The sequence below is a fragment of the Corylus avellana genome, chromosome 2 (genome assembly GCF_965113065.1).
Source record: "Corylus avellana chromosome 2, dhCorAvel1.hap1.2, whole genome shotgun sequence".
NCBI classification, from domain to species: domain Eukaryota; kingdom Viridiplantae; phylum Streptophyta; class Magnoliopsida; order Fagales; family Betulaceae; genus Corylus; species Corylus avellana.
This window is the reverse complement of record NC_142491.1, coordinates 11,288,268-11,310,331: the sequence shown is the minus strand read 5'-3', so window position 1 is coordinate 11,310,331 and position 22,064 is coordinate 11,288,268. Positions and strand designations below refer to the sequence as shown.

The 22,064-nt window shown below is 35.1% G+C and overlaps 2 protein-coding genes across 2 annotated transcripts; both read right to left on the bottom strand.

The window, feature by feature from the left end:
• Positions 1-719: 719 nt before the first annotated feature.
• Positions 720-14,028, bottom strand: LOC132172080 (putative serine/threonine-protein kinase PBL12). Its single transcript, XM_059583520.2, has 5 exons — positions 13,804-14,028; positions 13,446-13,587; positions 2,013-2,140; positions 1,807-1,918; positions 720-1,105 (listed from the first exon to the last, which is right to left on the bottom strand). The coding sequence occupies exons 1-5, from the start codon at positions 14,026-14,028 to the stop codon at positions 720-722; spliced, it is 993 nt and encodes a 330-aa protein (XP_059439503.2).
• A 1,566-nt stretch (positions 14,029-15,594) lies between these two features.
• On the bottom strand, positions 15,595-20,552 carry SPX3 (SPX domain protein 3). Its single transcript, XM_059578624.2, has 3 exons — positions 20,307-20,552; positions 17,225-17,390; positions 15,595-16,172 (listed from the first exon to the last, which is right to left on the bottom strand). Exons 1-3 carry the CDS (start codon positions 20,550-20,552, stop codon positions 15,805-15,807), a joined length of 780 nt encoding a protein of 259 aa, XP_059434607.2. The 3' UTR covers positions 15,595-15,804.
• Positions 20,553-22,064: the final 1,512 nt, after the last annotated feature.

Genomic DNA, 22,064 nt, shown 5'->3' with positions numbered 1-22,064 from the left:
ATGACATTGCTTTTCAGTATTCCTTTTTAGAGAAGGTTGGTCCATTGTTTTATGCGGTAGTGCGATATAGCTGAAAATTATAAGGCCATTTTTTTAAGGTTGGTATTGTAACATTTAGAAATTAATTAGCCGGTGCTATTTGCCTAAAAGAATAAAACTAAGGGATCTCTATTCAAAAAGAGAATACTTAGCAGAAACATAATATTTCTATCAATATTAATAATTACAATCAGAGCATTTATCAAAAGTCATCACATTAACTTAAATTATACTATATACATCAATGTTATAAAAGGTCCAAACTAAACCTTAATCCATAACATGCCTCAAAACTCTTTAGTTTACAACATCTCCCAAAAGTACTAATTAACATGAACAATCTTCAAAATCCTACAATGAGTCCTCAAACGTTAACATGATCACTATCATTATGCCAAATGGCCGTAACTGCCTCGAAATCCTCCTCACTCAAGTCCAGGATCTACAAGTAGGCCAACTATAAAACAATACACGTTTCATAGGTGGAGAAGATACGAGCGCCAATTCAGGACTTAATGAGTAATAATACACATTGTGTACAGGTTATCAACAAATGTTACATGTCTATAAAATCATCTTAAAAGAAAACTTTCATTTCGAATACAAAAGTTTCCTAATTTGCTATAAACATGTAAAAAAATTCCATATTTAAAATCAAACTTTCCTGATCAATTTCACAATCACATGCACATTGGATCATCATGAAATTTCTTGTCCCTTTTGTGAGGTCTTGAGTCACCAAGACGTTGAAAAATATATAAACTTTCAAGACGCACAAGAACATCCTCCATAGAAGGACGATTCACTGGAACAAACTCGATGCAATGCATCCCCAGCTCTGTAATTGCAGTGCCGTCTTCAGCAAGATATCCCCAGTCTTCTTGAAGGGATTTGTGGGCAAGAGAACAGTGGGGTTTGTATTCCATCTTGGCCCAAGAGTGTAGCATATGGTCCAGAATTAGGTCAGGATTTTCCTGTTCCTCAAGGTCGGAAATTCCTTTGGATATTAGTCCCAGGAGAATAATACCAAATGAAAAGACTTCACAGCTTGTTTCCCAATCACCCCCTGTAATGCACATTGATTCCAGATGAAAGATAAATAATTGAGTTTTTTTAGGTTATTAGTATTTAATTTCATATTTTATTTAAATTTTAAGAGTTAGTGTTATTTTGTAATTCAATAATGAGCTTGACTCAAAAGTCAGTCAAATTATTTTGTTTTTCTTGATGTGTTTGTGGGAAAATCCTTCCCGTGCTGCACCACACATTGCCTTCGACGCCGTCGCCAAGCCTTTAGATGGCCATGCATGATACAGGTTGGAAAAAATAAAACTAGGCTGCAAAATTTGGAGGTTATCAAATCTTTGTTACTAACTATATTCATTTACATACAAACAATTTGCATCTTTCTTCCTTTCGATCAGTTAAACATTGTTATAATATTAATTAAATGACTTAATCAATTATTGTTTATTTGTTTAAACTTTTGAAATAACTAATATTTTAACATAGTATTAATACAAAGGTCTTGAGTTCGAATCTTATTTAATCAATAATTTTTTATCAATTTAAATTTTTGAGATAACTGACAATTTAACAGCGCTAAAATTAATTCTATCAGCTATCAGATACCATAATCTTTTACCATGCATGTATGTACAAGGGATGTTTCCTGTTTCGTCAGTTTTTTCAAATCAGAATTATTACATTCTATGAAAAGAATAACATAAATTGTCTTTGAATAAGAAGAAAGAGAAAAAGAAGTACCTCGTAGATTAAAATAGGGATCCACACAGCGAATGTACTTCTTTTGTGTACTCCTTTCACCCATGATCCCTTTGCTAACTACTGGAAAATCAATTAATTTTGGCTTCAAATCCTGAAAATCAAAATGAGTCTCCTACCATCAGCCCAAACTGCAAAGGCATGAGAAAAAAAAAGAAAAGAAGAAGAAGAAGGAATTGAGTCCAAACCCAATCGAGCAGTATATGAGATGCAATGACATTGAAGACCGGATATGGCTTGTCTTGAGAATGAAGAAACTTAAGAAGGCGTGCAAGTTCAAGAATAATATTGATCCTCTGAACCCACTTGAGATCATCTGTGTATATATATATATAGTCAAATACATATAAATAGATAAATAGAAGAAGAAGAAGATAGTTATCAACAATACGTATAATTTGCTCCCTATATTATGTGTCAATTTGGGTAAGTGTGTTGTATTTTTTTTTTTTGTTTGGAAGAATATTTTGGTATGACATAAACTTTTTGGAAGTATACACTAATGGAGTCTACATTTGAGAATGTGTTTTCTAAAAAGTACACTTGTTTGTTTTGAGAAAATTAAGATAAATGTAAGCCTTACATATAAACAATTATAAAAAGAAAAAAGAAAAAATAGAGAGCGGTATTGTGGCTACCCTCAATAAAGGAAATGATCTACCACACGACCATTCTAAGGTTATGTTTGGTAAGGGGAATAACTATTCTATTAGAAAAAAAAAAAAAAAAAAAAATAACTTTTATTGAGGATAAAAGAATGTGGGATATAATAGCTTTTGTGTTAGAGTATATGATAAGAATTAATACTTGGAATATGAGAGGAATAGAGAATAGCTATTTCAATGCTATTTCATTCCGCATTCTTCTATTTTCAATAACAACTATTTATTTATTTTTTTGATGAATAAGAGACTTTATTAGCAAACAAACCAATCAACAATAGTAACATCAAATACAAGCCTTATTCAAAAGGCTGAAAACTCGACCTCACAGAGGCCTACCCCAACCAACTAAAAAACCAAAATAGCAGTCTGCATATGAAAATACAGATAACAAACAAAACCAAACTACAAAAAGCCACCAAGCCTCACTAACAAAGAAGCCCTCACAAGGGCCTAACTACAAACCACACTAGCATTGCAACTATTACAAGAATAAATCTGCAGGTAAATTCCACTGAGCAACTAAAACCAAATTCTCTCTAGTTTTAGGAAACTTCTCCTTCCCAGCAATTCTTGTTCTCACTTCCCAAAGAACTTTCCTCAAAATCTGTTCTTCAGAAATAGGTTGACCAGAGTGTTTTATTTCATTTCTAGTGCACCACAAATTGTAGATAACAGATCCTAGCACAAGGAGGCAGATGAGACCTTTAAGAGTTTTAGTTTCCCATTTGCTAATTCCTAACTTCAGAACCTCATCCTAGATAATAGGAGAATTGTTTCATGGCAACGATGCATACAAAACTTCCAAATTCTGTAACTGAAGCTACACTCAAAAAACAAATGATCCCTGCTTTCAATTTGGTTATGACAGAAGAAACACTTAACCTCACCTTTATATCCCCATTTTATCAACCGATCCCCAGTAAGGAGCCTGTCCTGAATAGCAAGCCATAAAATGAAAGCATGCTTAGGAATAGCATTTGGAAACCACACCATCTTCCACCAATTAACCTCTTCCTTCTTTTCTTTGAGGAAATCCCAAGTTTCTGAGCTAACATATGAACCTCTTCTAGAAACAGTCCACACAGGTTTGTCATAAGGTCCAAACCTTACCTCATGAAGCCTAGCTTGAATCTCAACTAGAGCCTCAGACCTGGCTGGTCTCCAAAACCAGTCATCATTAAGGATGACAGAAGATAGCTTGGCCTCAAAACTACTATGAGCATCATAAACAGCTCTATGCCCAAAGACCTCAATCAAAATTCCAGAGGGATTCTAAGAATCCTGCTAGAGAAAAATGTTCTCCCCATTTCTAACCTCAAACTTCAAAATTCTCTTAGCAATCTCCCTCAACCTTAAGATCTTCCTCTAGCTTCAAGAACAATTTTGAGGAATGCTCACACTTCAGAAACTCTTTCTTTTCAACAAATTATCTTTCACCCAGGCTACCCATAAAGAGTCAGATCGAGCAAAGAGACTCCAAACATGTCTGAGCATAGAAGTTTGGTTCCAAACTTCCATTCTTTTTAGCCCCAAACCTCCTTCCTTCTTAGGAAAGCACAAAGCATCCCAAGAAACTTTAGCCTTAGTAGGAACTTCACTCTTTCCAGTCCACAAAAATCTATTGAATTTCTGTTCAATATCCTTGAGGATCTTCTTAGGGAGAATAAAAATGCTAGTCCAATAAACCTGCAGACTATATAGAACTGAGGACAACAATTGGAGCCTACCTGCATAAGAAATATTCCTAGAAAGCTAGGAATCAATTCTACCAATAATTTTGTCCAACAAGGCCCCACAATCTGCTGCAGAAAGCCTAGTTGAAATCATGGGAACCCCAACATATCTAACTGGTAGATGCCCTTCATTCATTCTCAGTTCACCCAGCAACAAGTGTTTAACTCTATCTGAAATACCAAAACAGAAGAAAAAAGTCTTTGAGGGATTAGCTTTCAGACCAGATAACCCCTCAAATTCAGTCAAAGCATCTTTGATGATGTTGATAGAGTTAAAACTGGCTTCAGAAAAGATAAGGAGGTCATCTGCAAAACAAAGATGAGTAAGTTTCTGTTTCAAACATTTAGGATGAAACTTGAAACCTGAACCCCCACTAGTTTGATCTGCCATTATTCTAGAAAAAACCTCCATGGCTAAAACAAACAGATAAGGGGATAAGGGATCCCCTTGCCTTAGCCCCTCCTTTCCTTCAAAATAGCCAACCAAAGTTCCATTTAAGCAAGTAGAAAACCTAGGATAAGTAATACACTCCTTAATCCAGCTAAGAAACTTCCCTGGGAAACCAAAACAATGAAGGCAGTGAATCAAGAACTTCCAATTTACAGAATCATAAGCCTTCATAAGATCAACTTTCAAAGTGCAACGAGGATCTCCTTTATCTTTGTGATAGTTTCTAATAAGTTCCTGGGCCAACAGAACATTCTCAGAAATGCTTCTAGATGGGATAAAAGCAGACTGATTCAAGCTTACCAGATCATTCAAAAGGGGAAGCATCCTATTAGAAATGATCTTAGTGATACACTTGTAAATCACATGGGAGCAAGCTATAGGTCTGAAATCCCCCAAGCAAATGGATTAACTTTTTTGGGTACCAAAGTTAGAATAGTAGCATTGACTTCTTTGAAAAGCATAACAGAAGCAAAAAAACCCCTTGACAGCTACCACCATCCCCTCTCCAACAATAGGCCAAGAAGCCTTAAAAAACTCTGCAGAAAACCCATAAGGACTAGGGGCTTTATTGGCTGGCATGTCAAACAATGTATCCCTAATCTCCTCTGTAGTAACCTCCTTTTCCAAATTAGCTACCTTATCAGAAGGAATCACAGTAGGAATAAGATACCTAATCCTTTCTACTTTCACTTCAATAAACTGCAATTGATTATGCCCTAACAGCTTCTCATAAAACTACACAGCCACCTCTTTAATCAGCTCAACATACTCCACTCTATTACCATGTTCATCCCATAAATGAGTGATAGTGCTCATTGAATTCTGAATTTTAAGAGAACGATGAAAGAAACTATTGTTTTGATCACCCAATTGCAACCATTGATTCCTAGCTTTCTTCTTTAAGAAAGACTCCTCAGCTTTTGTTATGGACACATAAGCATGAAGACACTCCCTTTCGTTTACCAAGCAGTTAGCCCTTCCAAAAGAAGTAATAACTTCTTTTTGAGCTAGGTCAAGGCTATCCCGAGCCTCCAAAACTCTCTACTTTAAATTTTCAAAACAAGACAGATTATGCCTTTTAAGTACAACTTTCACAGATTTCAGCTTAGCATAAAGTTGGAACATAGGAACCCCATCTACTTGAACATCCCAGCCTTCCTTAACCCATTCCAAAAACCCTTTGTGCTCCAACCAGTAGTTGAAGAACTTAAAAGGTTTTGGCCCAAAATTTTGCAATCTTCCAACTGAAATAACAGTAGGAGAGTGGTTTGAAATGCCTCTTGAATGAAATTCCACAATGGTTTTATGATAAGCGCTAAAATATTCATATTTTCAGCCCTTAACTTGCATGTTTTAATCCTTTGGTTTTGGTTAATTAGGCCATTTTACTTCCTTTTTGTGTTTTTGATGTTTTTACAGGCTTTTGGAAGAAAATGAAGTAAATCTGGAAGATTTGGGCTCAAAGAGAGAATTTTGGAAAAATTGGAGTTTCTGGTAGTGTGATCGATCGCAATGCAATCAATCGCACTGTGTTCAATCGCACCTGTGCGCTGGAGAATTCTAGAAGCTGCGGACAGACTCCCTTTCCTTCCATATTAGGGTTTTCCAACTCCCAATTGTAATAGGATTAAAACCCTACGAAATTCCTAGGGTTTACTACTTTTCCAAGGACTTCTAAAGCCTATAAATAGACCTCTTAGCCGTTAGGAATAGGTGTGGAGAAAAGAGGCACAAGCTCTGGAAAGGAACTGAAGGCTAAACAAGAGGAGTTTGAGTTTTTTCTCTTCCACCCTTTTTATCTTTATTATGTAGTTTATACTTTATTTAGGGCTAGATTGAAGCCCTAGTTATGTTTAATTAATATTTCAATATTGGCGCCTTGTGATGATCATGTTGTGCTATTTAACTTGATTAATACCTGCTTGCATGAATTCCTCATATGTGTATGCCTGATCAACATGTGCATGTGGTATGAACTTGTTAGTTAGATCAATTTGGATAGCTGAGTCCTGGGTTTAACATAAGTAACAAGAGATATCCATGCCGGATTCTTGGGTTAATCAACATGAGGAACCGGGAGTAAACATGCCTTAGACCCTGTGTGTTTGTTGATTTCCATAGAACATATGCTTTTCTAAAGAACAACTTAGTATATACCATGCTAAATCCTTTAGGAAATAAAAGAGTTAGAGTATGTACTCATGCCTAACTCGTTGCTTAGGAAAATCAATAGCTTAAGGCGTTAAAGTTTAACCCTTAGGTTGGAAAACATTAAATATGCATAACTTGATCAAAGCATTGGCATATTGTTATATTAGCTAAATATAATTAGTGGTGGATATCAAAACCCTAATCTTTTTTTAGTTTTTGTTTATCTTTTATTCTATTGAATTCAATCGTGACAATTGAATTTTATCTTTTAATTAAATAGGAATTTACTTATAAACATAATTTACCAATCCTCGTGGGAATGATTTCGTATTTGCCTACTATACTATTGTTTTGATCTTGTGCACTTGCGAGTTAAAATGTACAATTATTTACCTATTAATTTAGGTATATTTTTGCACAACATTTTACTAAAGTAACTCAGCCAAAACTCATTTGCAAGAACTCTATTAAGCTTCCTGGCTACAAACCAAGGCTCCTCACTCTTATTAGTCCATGTATAAAAGCATCCACTAAACTTAAGATCCAAAACCTCTAGATTATTCAAACACTAACCAAACTCAATTTCATAAGAGTTCAACTTATCAGACCCCCATTTTTGAAACCAGCAGAGGTTATCCTTTATAGATTTAATGACAAAATTAACACTCTGATAACTCTAATCCAGCACAATCACATATAAAATAGACTTCTTCCAACAAATCCAAATCCTCCCCAAAAAATGCTGTTCATAGTTATAAATATAGTCCCAACCAGGAACAATGCAGGTTCTAATCTTATCAGCTTTATTAATCTTCACCCTAGTTTCAATCAAAAAGATCAAGCCAATCTTATGTAAATTTATCATTCTCTTCACCTCCTTTTGTTTAGAGGGATGATTCAAATCCCTCACATTCCAAATCAAAAAGTTCATGTAGGAAAGAAACCCTTCATCAAAACCTCCTCATCTTCTCCCATCTTACCTTTTCCTTTGTCAATTAAAAAATTTTCACTCTCCTCAGACAAAGCATGCTCAATTACTTTTTGGAGAGAATTAGAGACAGCACTTGTAATGACCCAGGGAAAAGCGCTAGCCATATCTGTGCTATCACCCAAAAAGGACTAGTCAATTTGGAGCTTCCCTAGAATTCATTATAAAGCCCAATTTCACCTAATAACTAGGCAATATGGGACTCAGCACTCATGACTATCTCTATAAACCATCCACTCTATGTGGGCTTCTTCTCATCTTCCCAATATGGGGCCGGGGTGTTACAAACTCTCCCTCTTAAACTCCTGACGTCCTCGTCAGGTCCACGTCATGCAGTGCTTGTAGCACCCCAGATTTTTAAAGTCTTATTTTAGAGATATTAAATTTATGCTATGATTATATTAATATTCATATTAGGCAATGATATTAATTCTTGGAAAATTTATGAGAGTGGTAATTAGAGAATGGTAATTGGTGAAATAATAAGATAGTAAATGGTAGGTATAAGGATGGTAAATTGAAGGTAGAATAGTATAGGGTTGGTGAAATAGTATAGGGTTGGTGAAATAGTAAAATGAGGGTATAATTGTAAATTGAAGGTAGAATAGTATAGGGTTGGTGAAATAGTATAGGGTTGGTGAAATAGTAAAGGGTTGGTGAAATAGTATAGGGTTGGTGAAATAGTAAAATGAGGGTATAATTGTAAATTGAATGTAGAATAGTGTTTGATTTTCTCCTATAAATAGAGCTCTTCTCCTTCACAATTTTCACCACTCATCTCCTCTCCCATCTCTTGCATATATTCTTCCTTCTTCCGCTTTTTACTCGGTCTTTCTTCTTTCTAAGAGTGTTTACTCAGAACAGAGAGAGAAAGGGCGAGACCAAGCGCTACAAGAAAGAAAGAACACAAGAGAAACCGAGAGTGAGATGGGAAATTTAAGACAGAGAGCTGAAGAGGAAGAAAGAGAGTTTAGGCGAGAGAGAGAGAGAGAGAGAGAGAGAGAGAAAGTCAGTGAAGGGATTGTTATGGGTATGGACCAACTGCAGCAGAACGGGTTTCAAGTAATTACCTTTGATGATCCATTCATGTAATCCACTGTAAGTATTCTTACTTACTGAGTATGATATTGATATCCAATAATACGGATTTTTGTGGTTTTATAACTTGTCTAGCATTTTGCTATATATGATTCAACAATGATTTATATTGTCGGAAATCAATTGACTCACTACTTCACAGTTTTTTGTAGTGCTTGCAGGAATGGAAAATCAAGGTAATTATGCAGTTGTGATTAGAGATTCATATTGAGATGTACAGAGATTCCAAGTTGGTTAAGTTTTGTCTAAGAGTTTAGACTGTCGGATAGATTTGAATAAATGCCTTGTACGACATAGCTTTGGGTATTTTTGTATAAAGAAAAGTATTTTTAACAGTATTTTTTTTGTATTGATAATTACAGTTTTTCCGCTATATGAGATTGTTACAAAATGGTATCAGAGCCACCTAGTAACGCCAGGTCATGTGGTATTGAAGCACTGCATGATGAGAAGAAGCCCACATTGAGTGGGTAGTTTATAGAGATAGTCATGGGTGCTAAGTCCCACATTGCCTAGTTACTAGGTGAAACTGGGCTTTATAATGAATTCTAGGGAAGCTCCAAATTGACTAGTCCTTTTGGGGTAATAGCGCAGATGTGGCTAGCGCTTTTCCCTGGGATGTTACAAATGGTATCAAAGCATTACCCAGCCTGAGATGATGGGAGTGTGCACAAGCCTACGAGGGTCGCTAGTGGACACACGTTGGTGATGCCAAAAGTGGGTTATATTATAATGGTGTCAGTTAAGACACAATGAAATGTATAAGGGCCAAAAGTTAAGGGCCGAGAATGAAGAAATTCCCTGAGGATTGCCAACGGTGACACTGGTGCCCAAGAAGAGTGCTTGTAGAGTCTCACATCGCCTGGGTATGGAATATGTTATGATATTTATTTATGAACAGATTGAATTTAAAAATTTTTATAGTAACTTGAGTAAGTTATGGTTCAAGTATGATTTGTTTTTAATTTGGGTTGCTCAATTTGAAGATAGGTGGTAATTTATGGGCTTTAATTTCGAGGACGAAATTCTAATAAGGAGGGAAGATTGTAGCACCCCAGATTTTTAAAGTCTTATTTTAGAGATATTAAATTTATGCTATGATTATATTAATATTCATATTAGGCAATGATATTAATTCTTGGAAAATTTATGAGAGTGGTAATTAGAGAATGGTAATTGGTGAAATAATAAGATAGTAAATGGTAGGTATAAGGATGGTAAATTGAAGGTAGAATAGTATAGGGTTGGTGAAATAGTATAGGGTTGGTGAAATAGTAAAATGATGGTATAATTGTAAATTGAAGGTAGAATAGTATAGGGTTGGTGAAATAGTATAGGGTTGGTGAAATAGTAAAGGGTTGGTGAAATAGTATAGGGTTGGTGAAATAGTAAAATGAGGGTATAATTGTAAATTGAAGGTAGAATAGTGTTTGATTTTCTCCTATAAATAGAGCTCTTCTCCTTCACAATTTTCACCACTCATCTCCTCTCCCATCTCTTGCATATATTCTTCCTTCTTCCGCTTTTTACTCGGTCTTTCTTCTTTCTAAGAGTGTTTACTCAGAACAGAGAGAGAAAGGGCGAGACCAAGCGCTACAAGAAAGAAAGAACACAAGAGAAACCGAGAGTGAGATGGGAAATTTAAGACAGAGAGCTGAAGAGGAAGAAAGAGAGTTTAGGCGAGAGAGAGAGAGAGAGAGAGAGAGAAGTCAGTGAAGGGATTGTTATGGGTATGGACCAACTGCAGCAGAACGGGTTTCAAGTAATTACCTTTGATGATCCATTCATGTAATCCACTGTAAGTATTCTTACTTACTGAGTATGATATTGATATCCAATAATACGGATTTTTGTGGTTTTATAACTTGTCTAGCATTTTGCTATATATGATTCAACAATGATTTATATTGTCGGAAATCAATTGACTCACTACTTCACAGTTTTTTGTAGTGCTTGCAGGAATGGAAAATCAAGGTAATTATGCAGTTGTGATTAGAAATTCATATTGAGATGTACAGAGATTCCAAGTTGGTTAAGTTTTGTCTAAGAGTTTAGACTGTCGGATAGATTTGAATAAATGCCTTGTACGACATAGCTTTGGGTATTTTTGTATAAAGAAAAGTATTTTTAACAGTATTTTTTTTGTATTGATAATTACAGTTTTTCCGCTATATGAGATTGTTACAGTGCTCTAGTACCACATGACCTGGCGTTACTAGGTAGCTCTGATACCACTTGTAAACGACCCAGGGAAAAGCGCTAGCCATATCTGCGCTATCACCTCAAAATGACTAGTCAATTTGGAGCTTCCCTAGAATTCATTATAAAGCCCAATTTCACCTAATAATTAGGCAATGTTACAGCACCTAAACCTCTCACCTTTCCAGATTCAAGATTACCATCAGCTCAGCTCTAGCCAATAAGTGAAAAGAATTAGTCCAATGCTGACTTTCCCTAACAATGGGCTTAGAACCAGGGGTTCTCCTAGTAGATCTTACTTCAGTCCATTGATTAGTTGCTGCCCTAGGAGCAGTGACAATCTTTATCTTAGTGGCTTTTTCAGTAACATCATGCTTAGGTAAATCCTTCTTAACAGGATCAGATTTTTGAGGCATCCAAACCTATTTCTCAATTCTAGTGCAAGTATGGGCTAAATGTCCAAAGGTCTTACACTTCTTACATTTTACAGGCAACCAAGGGTACTCAATACCTACTGTCACCCTTTCCCCCTCAACTCCCACAATTTCAATCTCCTTTGGAAAATCAGAATCAACATTCACTTCCACTAGCACCCTAGCAAAACCAATTCTTAACTGTTCCTCGGTAACAAAATCAGCACAGAAGGGCTTGCCAATACCACTAGCTACATAACTCAAACAAGTAGAATTCCAATACTCAATTGGAAGATTATGTAGCTTAACCCAAATAGGAACAATGGGTAAAGAAAATTTGAGCAAATGCATTCCTAGAGCCCATTTTCTCAAGATTAGAGGCTTATTTGCTATGTGCCAAAGCTTTGCTTCGATGACCTCATCTCTTATACTTTCATTAGCAAACCGAAACAGGTAGAGTCCATTCTCCAGCAAGAACACCTTCACTTTCCCATAGTTAGCCCATAGAGTATCCACAGTACGCTTCACAATGTAGTAAGGAAGATGTTTATCAAGAAATTGGCCTACCAGAGATGGAGACTACTTCGAAATACCTTCCTCAATTGCTACCTTGGGAGGTTTCACAACAACTTTCCCTTCCTCTCTTGAAGGTGCAAAATACTGCAGAGCACCTAGAGATGTCTCTGATCGAAACAATTGCCTCCAGTCCTGAGCTAAATTCTAATGAACCAGCTTATCATCAACTGGCATCTCCTTCTCAGACTCAGAACAACCACGATTACTCAGAACCTCCAATTCAGGATCAACCTCCACACCATTACCAACCAAAGCAACAGAGGTACCTCCAACAGGCAACCTTTGAGTACTTTCCTTCAAAATTGTATCACCATACTCCAAAGATTCACAATTCATCTCCTCCTCACTCAATTCAACATCACAATTCAAAGAGCTTGCACCATCATCCACAGCCGATGCCTCTTTGACAAGCAATTTCAAATTCTTCTTCCCACCATGACCCCTAGTTGCTCGCTTAGCCATAGATTGACAATGGAGCCCTCCACCAGATGAGGTTAGTTGGAACCAATAAACTCTGGTAAGCTGCCACCGGAATCACAGTCGTCGAAAAAGTAGCGAGCCTTCATGCGCGGAATCAGAGAAGCGCGTAGCCCAAAATTGCAAAAAAAACTACCAACCTCCAAAAGCTCTCGAAAACTTTTGCCACGTCAGCAGAAGTCCAAAAAATGGGATACCATAATTTCAATAACAACTATTTATTTTTAAAATGGAATAGTTATTTCAACTTTTCAAGCCACCTACTAAAGATAACCTACGTATTTTTTTCATTAAACAAAACTGTTACACACAAGAAGGCACAAGCCCCAACAATAATACATAACAAGGATTAAACATTGCACAAGTTGCTTTACATAATACTATAAATTTCATAGACCCATGTTGGTGTTGCTTAAGGAAAACGTTTGTTGTATATTGTAATGTTTATTACAATTCTGAGTTTGTCAGTATTTTAATGGTAAACAAATGATTTAGCTTAGGTGTTGTAAAAAAATTACAACATAAATGGTACAAATTTAATTTCAAATTTTTCAAGAGAGAATAAAACTAAATATAGATTGTTGAAAGAATTTTTACAATACCTAAGCCGAATTCATAAAAAAAAAAAAAAAAAAAAAAAAAAAAGAAGCCAATTTTGATAGTTATATTTAATTGTCTAATAGGTGACGTGGTAAGTATCACGTGACCTTGTAGGTCAACACTATTGCTGAAATATCTCAAAAAAGTTTCCAGATTGCTCTCTTTTTTCCCATGTAACAGAAGAATCCATCTAACTTTCTTTCAAAACACAACACTTGAAGGAGCAAAACATTTGAGGACATAAAAGAACAAGACATGGATCTAGAGTACCTTTCACCATTAGGTTTCGCAGAGAATCTCTTGGACTAAGCTCATAAACAACACCCTTTACTTCTTCACAGCAATAGCCTATCAGTTTTGCCAAGTTGGGATGGCCTTTCATTGTTGGATTTTCTAAAAACTCAACTTCTTCCTACAACACAAAACCAAACCAATAACTAAAACCGACCTGCAAAAGTGAAGAAGGCGTGCGGTGGGTAAATCCCGGATACACGACCCCACCCACAAGAATCGTGTATCAGTTGATTGAAGACTCGAGCGGCCGATTTCGTAGTATTAACGAAATAAGTCGACCATTTGAGCCAACTCTCGTGGGCAAAAATAAAGAAAGGAAGAATCAAGAACTTGCTTTGACCATCATATACTCATCATATGTGAAGGCGATGTAATCAGACAACTTATTCCATATCTTCACTGTCACATCTCGAGCTTCTGCACCAATATTCCTGCCTCCTTCAATCTTTCCTCTATATACTTTGCCAAATTGGACATCTCCCACCATGTTCTTCTTGTTGAAGTTGTCGGTGAAAGCTTTTATGTCCTCCAATGTAAACACTTCTAGCTTTGCAGCCATCTTTTTGCATACAAATTCCTCCACAGCAATGGCTATACTCATATATATATATATATATATATAGTAAGAAATTTGCAGAACTTTGAGCTTAGGGAACATGCAGTAATTTATTTATGACTGAACATCACCCATGTGATAGACCATGTGATGAAGAGCTAAGAAATCGTAAAAGAGAAAAGTCGATTAGATAATTAGTTATAATATTAGATATTATATTATCCACGTTCCATCCTCAAAAAATATTAAATTTCAGGATAATATATTAAATATTACCTTTTTCAGCTCCCTTAAGGTAAGGTGTCACTTGCAATATTCTATGATTCTGAACATTGTTGCTTCCCTTGACTGTGTTACTCCTCCATCAAAAGTCTTGGAGTTGACCAAATCCCACAAATGGAAGTCGTAGAGATCAATGTGATCCTCAGCTTTAGAGTTATCCCAAGGGCTATTGCTTAATATTCTTTGAGTTTTGACTTTGTGACACGTCATCAAATTTTTAATTTTGACAATTAAAAGATCTGAGTTTAGGTCATTTGAAAATAGTTTTTGGTGTTTGATTCATATCAAAAAATCAGTGAAGGTCAGTGGCGGCAAAGAATAAATTGCAAGAAAGAGTGCATGTAAAAGGGAAAGCTCAAACTCAAAAAATAATTTACGGTTTTAAAAAAAGAAAACAATTTTACAAAAATTAAATAAGATTTTCCTGATCAATAAAAAATGTTTTGAGTTTGATCAAATTTTCGGTCGTACTAAACACTGAAATTTGAAAATAATGGAGTCTAAAAGCAAAAACTATTGAGTGAGGCAAAAATATTATTCTGGGAAGTGGGGGGGTCAATTTATAAAAAATGTATATTTTAGAGATAATTTCAAAATTTAACGTCCCCTGCGACTTCCCCTGCATTGCAGTGTCTCCCCTCTGTCACAAACACCCACCCTTCCTAGTTCCCCCCTCCAACAAAAAGAAAAGAAAAGAAAAATTCCGATCTTGTCCAAAAACGTTTTTATTGAGAAACCAATTTTACATTAAGAACATATTTGAAATTGCATTTGAGAAATAAAGTTTTTAAGCCAAAAAAAAGCTTTTGGGTAAAAGTTTCAAAAAATGAAGCTTTTGCGAAAATGCGTCTTGGTCATTTTTAGGCTTTTTAGACTCTTAAAAGCGCTTTTAATTTTTTTACCAAACGAGTATTTTTTTTTTTCAAACAGACTTTTTGAGTATTAAAAACACTTTTAAGTCTCTCAAACACAATTCCAAACAAGTCTTAAAAACAAACAAACAAACACAACTTTAGTTATAGATTACAATAAATTTTCATACTATTCATCAACTTCAAATGGGGGAAAATCTAATACAGAATCACATTCCATTACTCTTTGTGTACTTTGGGCCGCCTTACGCTTTTAATAAAACTGGTTATTATTTATAAAAAAGAAAAAATAGAATCACATTCCATATACATATTGTGAACTATAAATTAACCCAATTTAAACAATTTCTAAACTTGATTTCCCAAACACTTGGTAATCAAAAAGTCACTAATCTCAACCACATACAAAAGGAAATATACTAAAATTTACTGCAACCTGTATCCCCAAAAACATAGGAATTTAAGTTATTGACCAACTATGTGTTATATAACCGTTGTGGAGCGGGATCACAACAATTACTTGTCTGAATTGCCAGCAATTGAGACACATAATTATAATTGCTAAGACACGTAATTGTAATTGCTGTGAATTCCAATCCGAACGACTGTTGTAGTATTATATGGATTAGACAATGGGTATAGGGGAGTTGAGTTGGAATGATTGAATGAGCTCAGAATCTGGCAGGTTCAGAGGAGGCAGAGAAAAGTGGCCATAAGTGGAGCTTCCTCTTCTAATCTCTTGCATGCTCTGCAAGGCTGCAATAGTGTTCCTGAAAATGCCTTCTTCTGCAACTGTTATGGCTTCCCTTACTTCTCTGGTTCTCTCTTCTTGCTCAGCTGGGTATACTGCATCAATGGTGCTTTCACATTCCTTCACAAGCTTTGAGATAAGATCGGTTGTGTAAAATGGCTGCTGCAACACCTTCTGAATGAATGGCAAGCGCAGAAGCCCACCTGTTTGCTTATCATACTTCTTCAAGATCTTAGCCACCCCTGCAAAACTCAACTTTTTTTTAGTATTCTAATATCGAATTTATATTGTGATTCGCACGAAAAGTACGATTTGAACCAAATCTTAGAAAAATGTATGTTTGGCAGTGCTTTTTAAAAAAATTGTGATTTAAAAATATAGATAAATTTTCGATTTCAAATAGCGGATAAGAAGAAAAAAAAGCGGCAGTTTTAAAAGCTAAACCACAATTTTAAAGGTCAAACTGCGATTTTTTTTTTTTTTGACATGTTCGCACAAGAGGGGGGAGGAGGATTCGAATTAGTGACTTCCACTTCATTAAGTGTGGTCCCAGCCGACTGAGCTAAACCACCATTTTAAAGGCCAAACTGCGATTTTACTAAACCCTTAACTGCATTTTTAAATTGCAAACCTAAACAGAATCTTAGTTCTCATTAACAACATTTTTTTTTTGCCTTTGAATTTGTGTACTTGCCCAAACTTCATAAATGTTGATATTTTGAAGAAATAATGAATAATCTATAAAAGGGATACACATTTAATCACTTAATCATTACTTTAACATTCCCACTCATATGTAAACTAAAACTATTTTTTAATAAGTGGAGCTCAACACGTGAAATATTTAATTTAAACGAGAGTTCATTTGACGGAGTCAAGGTTCGAACTCAAAACTTTTGGCTCCAATGTCATGTTAGGGCTTGTTTGGGATTGCGTTTGAGAGACCTAAAAGTGCTTTTAACACTCAAAAAGTTTGTTTGAAATTTTTTTTTAAAAAAAGGTACGTTTGGTAAAAAAAATTAAAAGAACTTTTATGGGTCCAAAAATCTTAAAAATGAAGCTTTTGTCCAAAAACGTTTTTTTATTTAAGGGCTCTATTTCTCAAACACAATTCCAAACATGCTCTAAATTACTAATTACCCAAAAAGCTCAAACTTATAGAAAAGATAAATTTAATCACTTCATCATTACTTTAACTAATAGAGCTTCACTTTTCCGTTTGAAAATAATAATAATAAAAATAAAAAGAAAAAAGAAAAAAGAGTTAAGGTTATAGCTTAGCCTGATTGAGTACCTGTGTAATTGACATTGCTGTAATTTACTAAAAGCACCATTTCACCATGAAAATCAACAATGTCTTTTCTGATTTTTGCCATCTCCTCCTTATAATCTGCCTCGGAAGGCTGACTCCCGTTGGGCCCCCACGTGTCAATTACCCTCTTGATCCTATGTTGTAACTCCTGAATTTTGCAAATATATTTATCAACTTCATTTAATTACTTTTCCACTTTAATTTCTTGTAGTATTAAATTAGAAGAAATTAACCAACACAAAACAAGTTTTAGCTTCCTACTAGTACTAACATGCCATTCCCATGGTGCCAAACATGGTCAATTTGGGTATAATAAGAGCCAAAAATTGGTAATTTTATTTGTTAATTTGCTTTGTGACATACCTATCCATGCAAGTAATTTCGGTTTGAATCACATACAGTTTAATAGAAATTTTAGATTTTTCATTTTATTTTAATTTATATCAAGATCATATATCTAGTCCTCACAACTTAAACATGGAATTCATGACAAAAAGTTCAACAGCGTTTTGTTGCCCAAAACCCACCTGCCCGCAGTTTAGAATAAACATTACAAATTACACTTTTATTTCATTATTATTTTAGGAAAAATTACACTTTACGTCCCAAAGTTTGAAGTGATTTTCAATTCGACCTCTAATGTTCCAATTTTTGCAATTCATCCTCCTCAAACTCTCAAATTTTTGTAATTCGACCAATTTTATCCAAAATTCCCATATTTCCCATTAAAAAAAAAAAAATTGGGTGGCCATTTGACCATTTTTGCACCTCCATTTTTTTTTATATAAAAAAAAAAATTAGGGGCAATTTTGAGATAGAATTGGTCGAATTGCAAAAATTTAAAATTTTGGGAGAGTGTATTGCAAAAATTAAAATGTTAGAGGTCGAATTGAAAATCACCTAAAACTTAAGGGGTAAAGTATACTTTTCCCGCTATTTGACTATATTAACATGATATTGTCAAACAGTTATTGAATCAATTCTTGTTAAAAAAATAAATAATTAAAATTTATTAACAAATTAACATGGTCACATCAATATAATAAAGCAATATTAAAATAAAATTATAATTTTTAGCTTTACCGGCTATAGGGTCGAACTCCTTCAAAAGTCCTCTACGGTTGTACCATACCATAAGTTTCGATTAGGAAGTGATACCTTTGGATTGGACGGGTGTGAAAAGGCTCTCATCCATTTGCAATGAACATGGCTGTTTTTTAATTTAATTTAATTTAATTTATTTATTTATTGCAAAAGTACACTCTTTTTGAATATATATATATATATATATATATATATATATATATTATAGAGCATTTTGAGAGTATATACTTGGTCACAACATATTTTTTTCCAAAGTTTCTTTTCATTTTTTTGGTTGTCACAATCAAATAAATCATTGATTTTTAACTTTTCGTCTCAAAAAAGTTATGGAACTATATATTGTAATCATTCCACATATTTTTATAAATTCCTTATTTTCCTTGCATCGCATAATTCCCGAATCATCACACCTTGTTCACGAATACTTTAACGTGTATAGATGTTTCTTGTCACTCTAAACTTCGTCATTTTTTTACTTTTTCTTTTTCAAATATTCTAAAGAGATCGAGATTAAGGTTGATCAAGCCCAACCAAAACTAACAACATTGATAAATTTTGTTTTATTGTTTAACTATGTGGTGTTGGAATTTTGGAAATCGACAGTACATAACCTTCGATTTTGTAGTCAATTATAAAAATAAATTTTCGATAAAAACCATCCTAAATAACTTCAATTAGAAACCTAAGTTTCACCCATTTTTCCAGTTTTCGAAACCCTTAGCTTACTTTAACTTCTGTCTCTCTTTCTCCTATCAAACCTCATATTTGAAACCTAGGCATGTCCCCTTAATCGTCACACCTATAGTCTGCAACCACCATAGTTAAAACTAAACCCATACCAGATAACAACTGTAACCGATAGTCACCACTGTTTTTGGTGGGAGTTTTACAGTGATCACCGTGGCTAAAATTAAACCCATACTAAATAACGACCGTACCCAGCAATTACCACTGCGTCTCAAACTAGAGACAGAACGAGGGGAGCCCTGATTGTTCCCAAGGCTCCCGAGTTCTGTCTCAAATTATGCACAAATTTCAAAATCACGAAAAGTACTATAACCCAACCCTAATTGCATCCCTGTCTCAAACCCTCAGGCCTTCAAATTATCTCCAACCATACACCATGAAAATATCATCTACTGCCCACGAAACCTAAGACCATCGTTAGATGATTCTAACTCCACCAAAAAACAAAACATTCAGCCACTTATCCGGACAGAACCTCCTCGAATAGGGGAAGGACTTAATGTTGGATTAATGGTGATCATACTTGGATCTACTGCTCAACCAAAGTATGTCTCTTGTCTCTCTTCCTATTTATTTTCAGTTTCTTCTTTCTCTTTATTTCCTATCTTTAAGGTTTTAGTTTTTGGTATCCCAAATTTATATCTCTAAGTTATTATACATCGTTATATCTTATCATAGTTACTGGAGTGATACTAGCATATTCTCGATGCTCATTTTATATCGTGTTTTAAGTAGCTAACACTTTTAAATTACTATATAACATGCATCCATAATTATTCTTGAATTCAAAAAAAAAAATTTATTCTTGAATTCCCTGTTCCCGAATTTGTTCCTCAATGCATAAATTCTAGCACACAAAAAGGTTTTCCAATTAAATGGGTCTCTTTTCCTACGAACCAATTCACAGGATAAAAAAGTGGGTCTCCGAAGGCCGGACCCACATTGAACCGAGTCACTTCCGTGTTAACATGTGAGTCAACTCAGTTAACTCCAACCATCCAACTCAATATCCCAATAAAATAACTGAGAAAACCCAAACAAAAACAACAAGAGTCACAAGACAGAGAGTTAAAAAGTTAACCCGACCTAATGCTGCCCCCCTCCACCTCAGTTCTTATAGACGTCTTTCTATGGAACCCAATTAGAATCGGTTAATTCCTCTGGTTTGCGTCAGAAGAAGAAGAAGAAGAAGAAAAAGACATGAATGAATTACCTTATGCTGGATAACGAAATCCTCCTCTTGCTCCATAAAGAAGGCATTGAACTTCTCGATCTCACTGTTCAGCAAGTAGACAAACTCCTCCTCCGCCTTCCCATACTCGAGCGACCCATTCAACGACATTGGAGCGGCTGAGGTCAACCGCACAAGCTTCTTCAGCTCCTTGTACGACAAAAAATTGTCCCGCCAACCCGGCTGGGACTCCTGGATTTGTTGCTTCAAACGCTTCCCGAACTTCATGGGTGTCTCAAAAAAAAAAAAAAAAAAAAAAAAAGGGATTTTTTGAACAAAAAAAGAATGGAAATGAGTCCAAAAAAGAAAACCCAGAAGTCCAAAATCGATAGAGTGGGTAATGGTGTGTGAAGAAACGAGAGGGTTTTATGGGGAAAAGATTGGTAGAATATTATGGGGCATATGCTTGGCGTGATGAAGTAGCGGTTAGAAAAGGTATAAACGAGTCGTTGAAGTAAGAGAATTCTGAAGCATATTCGGTTACCATATGGTCATACTAAAGACCAAACTCTGAAGACAGACTTTTATTCTATGCTTCTATCCCATGTCTCATTTAATAGGGAAAATGGGGAAATGGGGTTCTCTAATTTTACATGTCGGTGTGCTTGAGAGTTTATTGGTGTGGGGCCGCCTTGGGCTCTCCCAATGCTTTGATGTAGGTAGTAGGTCCGGCTCGAATTCAGTCGGACTACTTGAGGGGGGTGTTTGGCAAATGGGATGGCCTAAACACTGTAGTTGATGTAGATTGATGTGAAAAAAAGTAAAAATGTTTGGTATAAAAAAAAATGAAAAAGTGGTATGAAAAAATGAAAAAGTTTTGTTTTGTAGTGATTTTTTTATCTGAATAATAATAAAAAGTGAATGATTTGATATTAAAAGTGAAAAAATTAGAATGTTTTTATGTTGATTTTTTTGGGAAATGGTGATAAACAGTGTTTGGCCCATCCCCATCCCCATTACCAAACAAACCCTGAATAAATGCATGCAGTTTTTCATTGTCTAACTCTCTTTTTGTGCAGCTCCAAACAAGTAGAATAGTCATAGTTGGCATTTTCTTCTTGCTTTTTGGCTTGGAAACAAAAATGAGTCAGTTCAGAGTTTGCCTATATATATAATTTTATATTTATGTCTTGATACTATTTGAACTCAACACACACACCACACGACCAATAAATTCAATATGAAATTAAATGATTAAAATTAAAGGGTTTGATGAATTAAATTAAGGAAAATGTTAGGTGCTCTTCTGGTCGTAAATGGATATTATTTTTTAAAAAATCAAAAAAAAAAAGTTTGTTTTATTTTTCTTACTAAATTTTTAAAAAATAACATCTACCTAAGACCAAGTGAATATTAAAAAAAATATTTAGTAATTTTTTTAAATTAAATAAGTCGAATTAAGTTGATTACAGATCAAACCTGACACGCCAATAAGAGTTGCACCCAAAAGCAGTTGGGCCTGTGTTAAAAAAAAAAAAAAAAAAAAAAAAGCAGTTGGGCCTGGTGCCGTGAATTGATTTTTATTCATGGGGTGAGAGAATGGGCGTGACGGTGGAATTGTGGGATGGGGAAAAGTGACGTGGTAAGAGAATGATTCTAAGGAATCTACCACAGAAAAGGAAACAATGTGAGACTTCGACAAAGTTAGGGGAGAAACCAAATTGGGGGATATGTCGTGCGGGTCCCGGTGGTCTTCAATGCTCACCGTTGGATTGAGCTCACTTTTTCTTTCTAGTAATC